A 13,178-nucleotide genomic window follows, 5' to 3' on the forward strand; every position below is an offset into this window, starting at 1 on the left:
AATACATGGGTGGTGGTGTGGTGTGGTAAAAGATGAATGGAGACTGAATGGTCTCAGTTTAACAAAGGTGGATTCTTTCTATCGTACCCAGGAGAGAAAAGAGGGAGTGAAGAGAGTCTGTATCTCACATGGTTACTTTCATTAAAACTTATAATCCTTGTTATTTCAGAGAGCACTGCATTTTAAGCCTCTGTGTGGTGACAGTTCTAAGTTTTCTAATAGAATGTCTGCATTAAAAACCACAGACACACAAAGTAAAAACAATATCACATTTTTTGCTGTATTGAGTAAAAAAGACATAAAGGGGAGGATATAAAATCCAATTTTTTCATTGCACACACACACACACACATATATAGCCTTGTAAAAAAAAATCACCACTTCAGTTTCTGAATTAGTTTCTCTGATTGTGCTATTTATAGGTATATGTTTGAGTAAAATGAACATTGTTGTTTTTTTCTATAAACCACAGACAATATTTTTCCCACATTCCAAATAAAATTATTGTCAGTTAGAGCATTTATTTGCAGAAAATATGAAATGGCTGAAAAACCCTGGTTTTAATCAGTTTTTATGCATCTTGGAATGTTTTCCTCCACCAGTTTTACACACTGCTTTTGGATAACTTTATGCCACTCCTGGGGGGGAAAAATAAGCAGTTCAGTTTGGATTCATGGCTTGTGTCATCCATCTTCCTCTTGATTATATTCCTTTTTATGATTTTTACATTGTACATTTAATATTAAAGACATTAAAGCTATATAGGAACATATGCTGAATTTGTAAACAAAAAGTGTTAAACAACCAGAATATATATTTATACTTTAGATTCTTCTAAATACCACATTTAGCTTTGGAACTGATTTGCACACTCTTGGTATTATTTTAATCTTAGTGTCTTCATGAGAGAGAGTCATATGGAGGTGCTGAACAATAGTTACTGCTTTTCCTTCCAGCTGTAAAGCTCCAGCTCAGTTCAAATCACTTACATTTTATATGTGTCCTTTAATTGTTTTAATGTCTTTAATATTAATCTACAATACAGAAAATAAATTAAACAAACACATAAAGAAAAAAAAACACTGAATGAGAAGGTGTGTCCGAACTTTTGACTGGTTTGTAGGTACATATATCTGTTGTGGGGCCATAGCTGGCAGTTGTTGTTTTTTTTCTGTGCCTTTTATATGGTTCAAATCAATATTGGAATACTATTATATTGACTGGAATAAAAACATATTGTGATATATTTTGAATATATTTTATTTTCCAGCCCTAATAGAAAACAATTTATTAGAAAAAAGATAAGTTGGGAAATCTTAAACAATAAAACTCAAAATGTGTTTTAATAGCAATCTATATCTAACAGGTATGTGATATACAGCATTAGTTTATCAAGTCTTTGAACAACTCTTGAACTGGTGGTATGCATGGCCACTCAAGGCTCCCACATAAAAGCTACTGATGTAAAACTGTAACATGTCTCTGGGTCATGTTGAGTTAATTCCTCCACGTATCAGAGACTTTTTATCAGAACAAGGTTGATCTACACGCTATAGGTAGATAATGGTTGAATGGTTTTGATGCTGTGCTGTATTTTTCACTATGATACAGGTCCTTTAATAAACAGAAGCTCTCTGAGCCGCTCTTTTCTCTGAGGCCTGTCCTCCTCTCTGCACTCTGCTTGTGTTGTTCTCTCATTGTGGGCAGTAATTGGAGACTCTGTGAGCAGTCTTGATCTATTTAAGCAGCCTAATAAAGCCCTGCATCGCAGCCGGGCTGCTAAATAAGCACTGCTTTCTCACAGCTTGATAGCAGGCTAGCTCAATTTATCAACTCACTCTGCACTGCACTGTGGGAATGTGTGTGTGTGAGTGTGTGTGTGTTTCTGAAGGTAGATAGGGAGATATTGATGGGCTCTTGTGAGTGGGTTGTAGGTAAGGCCTGGCTGATATTGAGTGATACAGTTTTTTTGATACTCTAGTAACCTGGAATATAAAAATTAATTTGATATTTATACATTATATTTAGAATTGTGTACTCCAGTCATTTTAGTTTTAAAATACGACAGCGTTACTTGTTTTTGCATTCAATTGTTCTGTTTTTGTATTAAACAATATACATATTCTCTCACTGGAAATTAAGCTTCTCAGTTCTTTGAATTTTGATTTCTGTTAATTACATACTAATGTTTACATCTTTATTAAAAAAGGTTTATACTTTATAGGCCTGTCACAATAATTACATTATTATTATCATTATCAACCCTTTTCTTTAACTGCTGCTGATGTAGCACTGCCGAGTAGCTGCACTCAGAGAAAAGCGCAGTCACTCGGTTCTGATTCATGAGCTCACAGACACCTTGTTGCTGAGCAACATCACCCTTTGGAGTGATGAGGAGAAAGAGCACCATCTACTCACTCATTGAGAGCAAGGCCAATTGCGCGCTCTCAGGGCTCCAGTAGCCGATGGCAAGCTACATGAACAGGATTCGAATCGGCAAACTCCTGATCATAGTGGCAGCACTGCTGGGCCACTCGGAGCCCATCCTTTCCTTACTTTGTAGGCTTTTTACTTAGTGTGGATATGCAAATCTATATAATTTACACTTAATGACATTGCATAGGCTGTGTCTGACAAATTTGATGTGCCTGTTAATTGTAGTCTATTCAGACCACAGATAGTTGAATGGATTGCTGATAGTTTACTTCTGTTCAACTAAGTTTCTGCTGATTCAGAGAAAAAGTATTGTACCTACAGGCTCAGGCTAAAAGTAGCTAACACTCAAGTCAAGTCAAGTCAAGTCAAGTAGTTGTAGTGACTGAGAATTGAAAATACGTTACTCTCTTTCCTAAAGTTACAGCAAGTACAGCAAGATAAAAATGTAAATATAAAAAAATGAACACAACTAAATACAACAAGATCGCAGATATAGACATACGTGAGACGAGAGACACAAGACAATAATGCAACAGTACTGGGGGGTTAAAGAGGAAATGACAGTACCAGTATAAAAAGAACCTGTATAAACTTTAGTGCAAATATAGAAGTATGTTGATGCTCATGCTTTTTAAAGTGTATTTTTCACTGACAAACAATTAAAAATAAATGCAAAATGATTGAATCCTTATTCGTTTATATAAATGAAAATTAATGTAAAACAATTTTCTCTATTATTTGGAGCAAGCACATGTCTTATTTTTTTTTTTGATCACACAAATTAGTCCTTTTTTAAACTATTGTTACTATAAGATACCTTCAAATAACAGTGATATACTCTGTAATAGATGTTAATAAATGCAGTAACTGTGGAGTTTGTATTGTAAGTATGTGTTTATGATGGAACTGTGTGAGTGTTTGACTGTCCTCTGCTCTTCTTTCCTCAGCTCAATCCTTTAGCCAGCCAGGCAGCGGTTGCTGCAGCAGCAGCGATGGGCTCCATTGCCGGATCACAGGTTTTTGGTAACGCTCTGCCCGGCCTGCAGGGGGTCACAGGCCAGCTGGTCACCAATGCACAGGGACAGGTCAGTAACACACGTTTGTTCTCATAAATGAATGTATTTGTGGTTTTATTTTAATGTAATTGCTTCATTTCTGATTAAAGATGCTTAGAAACATCAAACACCTTAAAAAAATAACTAGAAATGCATGTTTTATGACTTTTGCCAATTCTAGCCACCAGTAACAATAAGTACCTCCCACTGCGCTGTCCACTGTGGGTGGTAATGTGTTCTATGTGTTCTTGTTACACATGGGAGGCTGTGGATCAGGGAATGTAAAATGCCCACACAACTTCAGAACATTTAACAACCTATCCATCTGGCACCCACTATTTGGTGGGCAAGAATTCATGCCACCTTGCCATGAGCACTCACAAGATAACACCTTACAACTTATACAGACATGGTTGTTTCCAAGCCTTTTCCTGAGGTAACACTTTAGGATTGATTTTATTATGTTATCATTTGACTTTGGCATGTCTGTCTATTTTCCAAAAAAAAAAAAAAAATTCAGCCAAAAGTCTTCATTTGAAAGTTTTCCACATAAATCAAATCTTTAGGGATTTAATCCCTTCAGTAAACTAAGTTTGTTACCAATTGTAACTAACTGACAGGGTCACAACCACTTGGATTAGGTTCAATATGCTTAAAAAGAGACATTTTAACAGTTTAAAGATTTAGTATAGAACAAAACTAAGTGAAAGAACAATTTAAACGTGTAAATGGTTCAATATCTGGTTTGATGCCTTTTTAAATACAATCTGTACATGTGAATCTTATAAAATTGGCTCCTGTAGATAACATATAACATCACAAAGGTTTCTTCTATTGTCAGAGTATGTCTTTTCAGTACTGTGTAGAGCTCTTCATCACTTAAAGTGTATATCCAAATCTGTATAATTCACACTGAATGATTATCCATAGGCCACAGTGTCTGACAGATTTGATATTGTTCCTGTTCATTAGAATATGTAGAAGTCAGAGATTTTTATATGGATTACTCATATGCTTCAGTGTGTTTTAGCTGTTTTTCCAAATTAATTCATTAAATAAATTAGAATTACTGAATTGAGTACAGTCAGTTGAACTGCACTTAACCTGATACCAAATCTGGAAAACACACACACCTAACACTCTCACACAGCTAACATTTTAATGTGTGTCAGATATACTACGTGTAACTTGCTGTGAATTTGTCCTAGAAGATAGACATCTTCATTCACATATTAAAAACCATTTCTATAATATTTGAATGGGATATTCGGATGTAAAGTGGAGTCCGATCTGAGTGGGCTGACTGGTGCGGCTGCTCGGCGGCCCAGTTTGCTCTCTGTCTTTAAGCGGAGCGTCTTGTTTTCGTTCGGTCGGCAGAGGGGCGCGCGGGGACTAAAAAGCTGACCTTGTCATATTTACGGGGGCCGACTGCAGAATTGTTCCATCAGTAGCCAGAGGCTTGAACGATGGCGCTTGTCAAAGCGGAGCCCTATCTAATGAATCATCTTATCGCAGGTGCACACTGCTCTCATATTAAAGGGAAAGACTGTGTGGTCAATGTGCCCTTTCATGCCACAGCTAGCGTTATTTACCTTAACCCCTATCCCATCCTTCTCCTTAAGCTAACTCTTTATGATCTCCTGATAGGACGGAGGCTGTTGTTTGAGGAACAGCATGGAGCACACTTGATTTTAAAAGCCTTTTTTTCAAAAGGAAGAGGCTGTGCAGTCTGTGTTTGAAAGGAGGAGCTTAAATTTCCAAATTTCCTAACATGGCTAAGAAAGAATGGAAAATGGTTTAATACCGATTAGCATGATTTGCGTCATTTGTGTAATTCGCTTTAGGCTGCATTTGCATTTCTGACTTAACTGTCCCTAAGAAGTCATAGAGTAATTCTGAATGTATGAATATATATATATATATATATATACACATTCAGTTTATTGTAAGATTTTATGAATACTTTTATATATATATAAAATATTATATATATATATATATATATATATATATATATATATATATATATATATATATATATATATATATATATATATATATATATACTGTGTTGAGAATACAGAGGGAGACCTCTCCCAAGTTAAGATGTTCAGCCCCTCCTTTGAGTTCTTGACAACATGCTGGTACCAAACACGATCTCAGCACATTTCCTAAATGACTATACTCTCAATCCTTTTGAAGTTTAATTTAATATCATTTTATATATCTGCTTTTATTCATTATTATAGTGCAGTTGTATTTCAGATTACAAGAAATGTGTTTAAGTTTTATTAAACATTTATATATATATATATATATATATATATAATGGAGTATATAATATAACTCTTGCACGTCATGCCTTTTTTATTTCTATTTGCTATTTGAGATACTTGACACCTGATTAGTGTAAAAACAAAAAATTATCTTTTTACATGATGTAGTTTCTAAGAAAAATGATGTCCACATATGGTCGCTGTCCAATAAAAAAAAACACTTATCTCCAAAACAGCAACTTTACAAGAGAGAGAAAAAACCTTGTAAACTTTCAGTAGAAGTCAATGTTAACAGAGTTTATTTCAGGTCATTTTAAAGAGTTTCTATTTGTCTGTTCATCAAGAAATTTTGGCACAGTGTAAGGGACACTTTGTCTCTTCCAATTATGTATTAATCTAAAAATCAACAAAAATGAAGATAAGGGTTTTTCATAGGACACAAGTTTTTTCAATAGAACACAATGAAGTTGCAATTAGTAATGATGTGCAAAACATTGTATATGCATTAAACTCTTCTGCCACCACTAGGTGACAATATAATGGCCTCATATGAGGACACAAGGCCCTTGTTGAGCAAAATTTAGTGTTGTGATCTAGACAACCCAAAATGTGATGTCCACACATGTGGACACCAGGTCCTATGAGTATATGTTTTACTCATTAACCTTTGGCATTTGCCAAGTGCTCTTATCTAGATTAACCTATTATTGAATCACGCTACAAAGACAGGAGAATGTAGCTTTAGGAATCTTGCCTACAGAATCCTATTTGTCTGGTATTGATATACTGAAGTATTACAGTAGCAGTTTGTATTGTAACACTGTATACATCTTTATAAGCACAGTTTTGATTTAGTTTTTTGATTTAGTTATTCTTGCTCAAGGACTCTCATTGGTGTGGCGTAATGTAGTGTAGTAAAGTGTAGTGTAGTGTAGTGTAGTGTGCTTCTACAACAGGGGAATTGAACCATTCTGAACCACTGATACAGACTACACAACACCAAGTACTAAATGAAAGGTTTTTAATATATATTATATATATTATATATATATCTATATAATTCTGTTCACTTACAAGCCAATACAGCCCATGTTTCTTATGCAGTAGAAAAAAAAACATTAGCAAGAAATCCCTATTAGAAAATAGGCACTGATATAAACTGATATACAGATATTGTAATTTAATAGGCTTTAAACTGAGGCATCTTGCCCAACGTGCCTGCATTCAAACTGGCTGTTTGTCTTGATGATTATCACATTGTGGTTTGATCAGTTTGAATATGAATATAATACATACTAAGTTTCTTATAATTTCATAGACTAATTATGTATATTATATCATTAGGATTCATTTTGGCTCCATTTGATTATTTTGGTTTGATTAGGAATTATTAATAAAAAAAAAACAATAACACAAAAACATATTTATTACACAAACGTGTGAGAGTAAGAGGAATACTGGTTATTTTCGGCTGTTTATATTTGAAACTACTTTTTATTTAGGCTTTTAATCTGAGCACACACTTGTATACAGTGTACACTGAGGTAATCTGTTAATTGTAATGGATTGTGATTGAAATCTCAAAGTGGATGTAGCTGAATCAATGCGTAGTCACTGCTCTACTGTAAGAGTGTGTTTGTGAGAGTGTGTGTGTGTGTACAGTATACGTATGTGCACAGCCAGCGTCTTGATGCTAAACATCGCTAATGAGGCCCTTGTGTGTGTGTGTGTGTGTGTGTGTGTGTGCTCTCCTGCTTGGAGTCGGGTGGTGCCTGCGGGGGCCTGGCTGGACGTATCGGCGTGACGCTGGCTTTGATGGGCCGCGCTGTGCGTTTGTGCTGTCATGGCGGCTGACACCGGTTGACACAATCAGGTCACGGAGATGGTCAAAGCCCAGGGCTACAGCCTCTGCCTCTCGACCTTATTACTGCAGCCCATTATTCAGTCTCAGCTCACTAAAACACTCACTAGCCTTTGAGCCCACGCCACCCCTGACTCCCCCTTTCTGCTTTTAGCATTAAAGATACTAATACATGCCCTGAACGTGGCCGGCAGTCGGCCAGATGATGCCTCAGACGGGGCTCAGAAAGGAAGATGGAGGAAAAAAAGATGAGGCATCGCATGAAATTTCAGATCAGAGGCCAGGCTGCGTGTTTGGTCTTTGTGCCTTTTATGCTAAAATACAGAAGGGGGTGATGTAAGGACTAAAATATCCCAGGCACAGACGCTACTGCCTGAAGCCTAAACACTTCTCTTCCAGCTAGTCTAACACTGCTAAAATATATATTTGCTTCTAATATAAATATCTGTTAGCGAACTGAAGTGAGTGATTATTCTGTTTTGTAAAAAAGCTCTAAAATGTTAAAGTAAGGGAATAGGAAAAACATTACATATCAAAGTGTTTTGCAGTACTGTATAAATTGTTAAAAGCACGGTCTTGATTTATTTGTCGATTTAATTTTTAGTTTACGAGTAAAGATTGATATCAGACAGTGGTTGATTTTGTGTCTTGTTTAAATCTTGAACACTAGATGGCAGTGTTGTATTTTGTGGTTATTTTGTGGTCTCACTCTTCCAAGTGCATAAAAAGTAAACTTTTTTGTTCAGATATTATAAATAGGACAAAGCATTTTTTATAATTTGACAGTGTTCCTAAAATATGATTTAAACAATCGCAATATATTGCCTTGCTCACAGTGTCACAATATACCTGTATCATGATGTACAGTATCACCTGGTTCATGCCCAGTTCAATACCCAGTCCTTGTTAAAAGCTGATTCTCTCTATATACTCTGTATACATACAGTATCTCACAAAAGTGAGTACACCCCTCTAATTTTTGTAAATATTTTATTATATTATATTTTTTATATTTTTCATCGAACAACACTGAAGATATGACACTTTGATACACTGTAAATTGGTGTACAGTTTGCATACCAGTGTAAATTTGTCTAAACCACTGAAAACCAAAGTGAGTACACCCTGAAGTGAAAATGGCTAAATTGTGCCCAAAGTGTCAATATTTTTTGTGGTCACTTTTATTTTCCAACACTGTCTTTACCCTCTTAAGCATGGAGTTTAATGAATGAAGCGCGTAAAATTTTTTTCCACATCTCCATGAAGATATCACAGAGCTGGTGGATGTAAGAGACCTTCCGCTCCTCCCCCTTCTGTTTGAGGATGCCCCACATATGCTCAATAGTGTTTAGATCTGGATATATGCTTGACCAGTCACGGACGAAAGGGGGAGAGGGTGGATGCAAATGCAGATATATTTTTTTATAACAAAAATAGATTTAAAAAAAGACAAAAGCAGGAAACAAACACTTGAAACGCAAAAAAATCAAATAAACAAGACTGTGACAACTAATTAAATAAAGACAATTAAGACAAAGACTACTAAATAAAAAAAAAAACAAGAAACTGAAAATCAGAAACAACACTGGGATCAAAAACCAAACAAACCTGACACGCATACATGGCATATTTAGCACACAAAAGACTCCACAAGATACACTGAAACATAGGTGATTTTATACATGAGGAGGATGAGGAACACCTGGAACAGGTAATGAGGGGCGGGATGACAAATAAGGGCGGGGCTAACACATAAACAAGGTGAGATTAAATATCCAGTGGCAAGTATGACAGAATTGGACATCAAACTAATTTAACAGATCTGCTCCCAATTCACACCTGAGACCTTGTAACACCCAACAAATTACATGACAGCAGGGAGGAAAAGTGACTAATTTGGCACAATTGAGCCATTTTTACTAACTTTTTTTGCCAGCAGTTTAGACATTAATGACTGTGTGTTGAGTTATTAAGAGGGCACAACAAACTTACACTGTTCTAAAAGCTGTACACTGACTACTTTACAATGCATTAAAGAGTCATATCTTTAGTGGCAATTTTTTTTTTACTATTCTGACACCTCTTTGATTTTCTAATGCTGATAATATTTTTCTGTTGTTTACTCATACTGACTACTTTTAAGAATTAAAAAGGTTTATTCCTTTTGTGAAACAGCATCAATATGTGTAGTATATAGTACAATCCATTGTTGCTCAGATTAGATTACTTAATTAATAATATTATAACAGCTCTAATGTAAAGCAAGCATCTGAGTTATTAAAATACTGTTTATCCATTATCATTAATCAAATTATCCAAATCATCCCTGTTTATGATATGATAGAACACATCCTCCTTAGTGCAGCATGGACTTCAAACTGTGTGTGCTTTGTTTCTTTGACAGTAATGGATGTTAGAAGTCTGGGCTTCTCTCCCAATATGGGTCCCAATCCTATTCCGCTCCGAACAGGGGGCAGTAAGGGAGAAAATGGGCAGGGATATTGCCTGGCGACCATGGCGAACGCTACAGATTGGCCTGGCTGGAGGAAGGAGATGACATTCCCTGGGAAACAGTGGCTGGATAATTCTAATGAGTTCTGCTCACGGAAGAGAGAGAGAGAGAGAGAGAGAGAGAGGGAGAGAGAGAGAGAGAGAGAGAGAGAGAGAGAGAGAGAGAGAGAGAGAGAGAGAGAGAGAGAAACCTATAAAATTTGTTCCATAAGATAAGAAGGAAAAGAAAGCCAAGGGCTGAGGGGAAAATGATACAGAGAAGTGTTTGTGAATCTGAGACAGTTACATTATTTTATCTGCTACACCTGTTAACCCAGGTGCTCCCCACAGCGTTAAGTTAAGCCCAGCTAAACATGGTTGCATGTGACGGCCTATAGCCTGGAGGCCTTTAGCACAGACTAATGTACTGTATTTGTATTGTACTTGACTAATTCATGTCAGATAGAAGATACAAAATCTAATTACCCTAATTAAGTTCAAGCATATTGACCTGTCCATTTTCTATTGACAAATATTCAATATTCAAGGTTCAAAATTGAAAAACATTGTTAACTATATGCGGTTTAAGGATAAGAATTTAAAAAACTTAAAATAATTGTTGTTCATAAGTTCAGAAGTTTATAACAAAAAAGACAAGAGTCTGAACTCCACACTCCACCACCAGGAGGCAGTGTTTTTTTATTGTTTGTTGAATTTGTTGGAGGCAATGAGTGCAGAAAATCGTGGACATTTCATTGTCTCTCAAAAGTTAAGCCATTACAGGTCTAGTGCATCTGCTGGCTGGTTGCAGTATGATGTGTAGCTCCACCCATCTCCATATGGCTCAATGAAAACACAGCTCATTTTCAGCTTTATTTTTCTGTCCATCTCCAGTGTCTGATTCCAACAGTTAGTTTTGTGTAGGTCAACGTTAATCAACTCACATTAGATGAGCTGGAGTCGTCAATTTTATTTTCTGGTCTGGATCGAGTCCAAATACCTTTTTTTTTTATGGTCGTTGGTGCATGCTGGCTCTAGTTAAACTAGCGAAGCTCCAGTACAGTAATTGATGTAAATAATTTTGTAATAAAATACATTAACTGCACTTTACTTTTCTGGTGCTTGAGATTGCACTGTAAACTCAATGAAGACAGCCTGAGACAATTCGTTTGTGAGAATTGAGTTCTGCCAAATGGGTTTTCAAGTCTTGCCCAACCTCTGGTCTCTGCTACCTCTGGTGTCTATACCTGCTAACTTAGAAACTAAATTTGATAATAAGTTGGACATTTTTGTCTTCCTTTACATAAAACTAAAGACAATGGAACCACAGTGTCCATGCTACTGTATATATACAGACAAAGGTCAGACAGTCTTGTGCACCTGATAAGAGCAGATAAAACAAAACACAGAGCTTCAGTTCATAGGAAGTGTTTTAGAACAGTATAAAAATACAGATAACAATAGTATCTTTTATTGCTTAAACAAGAAACTTCTGTTTACATTCTAAAGCCACAATATTGGATATTAAGCCACAAATATAATTTCAATACAACAGAATGAACCATTAAACACAAACAACAAGAACAATACAGATAACTTTTTATATCAGCTTTAAACTAATACTTTACAAACTGACTGTTAATTTAACATTAGCACAATGTGGCAAATGTGTTGCTGCTATAAAATATAAAAAAATATATTTTTGGTACATATATTGTTGTATTTTGCAATACAGCCTTTGTTGTGTTTCCTGCTGTAGACTCATTTGTTGTGGTTAGTCAGCACTGAAGCCTTTGCTGTAGGCTAACTGTGTCCCTAAGCAATAAAGCTATTGAATGGCTTTAGCGCTGTGTTGAATGGCTCCATGCTATCTTGCACATGTGGGCTGTCATCTTCTCTCTGTTCATTTAAATACGAGCGTTGGAGGAGCCACTTTAGCCCAATGAGGATGAATAATTGAGCGGAACAGCTCCCGAGACAGGAGGACACTAGCATCGTCAGGCAGCGCTGTAAAACATGCTAAGTGGCTAACGCTGAGGGGGGGAGATGCGGGAGAGAGACACTGAGGGAGAGAGTGAGCGAGAGAGAGATAAATTATCTGTCACTTAATGCGAAGCAACGCAGGCAAATGAGCCATGGCGAGGATGAATTACAGATTGCCGGCCTCTTTTTTTTCACCGCTCCGTCGCTATTATGTCAACGAGAGGAGGGCGGAGGGAGGGAGGAGAAGCGGAGAACTTACTGTAGCAGGGCTGCAGGGATTGTTAGCATGACTGGAGGGGTGGTAGTGGAGTCTATTGGGAGATTAATGGTAAATTAGTATATGTCAGTGATTATTGCCCTGTTTTTTGCTTTTTAATTTAATATCAGTCTTTAAACATCTTACTGTACTGTACTGTACGTTATAGCTGTAGTAGTCTCCTAGCTTTGGTTAAAAAAATGAGGTATTACAAGACAAAACTTTAGTGAAAATGTCCTCTGAACTTTTTCTTTTAGAATGGGATGTGCCAAATAAATAATCTCAGATTAAAAAAAAAAATCACACTTTTAATAAATTAATGTCAGAAAGCAAGTCAAAATTTCCATTGCTCTTTGGTTGCCTTGTATTGCTGCTTATTCAATAACAGGTCAAACCTAAAAGAAATACTCATAATTTCACTATGAGTAAATGACGCGACTTAATGCAGAACTGGTGAACATTTCCATATAGAAAGTTTTCTTTAAAAGCTGATGATTCCCATGATGTGGGTTCTTAAAATAATAAAGTACAATATTTGCCAACATTACAGAAGTATCATGACAAAAAAACTGTAGCTTTATATTGACACTGACATGTCAAAAATCATTGGACAAGAATTCTGTATTGCACCAGAGGATGGTAGAGGAAAAGAAATGTTATATATAGACCTTTTTACCTATATATAGCCAATATGAAGTTAAACAAGGTCGTAAACGGAAAGACAAACACCTGCAAGAAATAACGCTTTGTAAAGTGGGTAAACCAAACAATACTGAAGGTATTTATACTGAGGTGAATAGGTGAAATGAATACTCAGGTGA

General features: G+C 36.1%; 1 protein-coding gene across 3 annotated transcripts in view; it reads left to right on the plus strand.

Annotated features, from left to right (window-relative positions):
* Positions 1 to 13,178, plus strand: part of pou6f2 (POU class 6 homeobox 2) — a 178,377-nt gene that overhangs the window by 138,184 nt on the left and 27,015 nt on the right. For all 3 annotated transcript variants that reach the window (XM_022667014.2, XM_022667015.2, XM_007258616.4), the window contains exon 6: positions 3,384 to 3,521. In XM_022667014.2, coding sequence (XP_022522735.2) covers positions 3,384 to 3,521 — 138 coding nt within the window. The remainder of the gene's footprint in view (positions 1 to 3,383; positions 3,522 to 13,178) is intronic.

This window comes from Astyanax mexicanus, chromosome 1, assembly GCF_023375975.1.
Source record: "Astyanax mexicanus isolate ESR-SI-001 chromosome 1, AstMex3_surface, whole genome shotgun sequence".
Classification (NCBI taxonomy): domain Eukaryota; kingdom Metazoa; phylum Chordata; class Actinopteri; order Characiformes; family Acestrorhamphidae; genus Astyanax; species Astyanax mexicanus.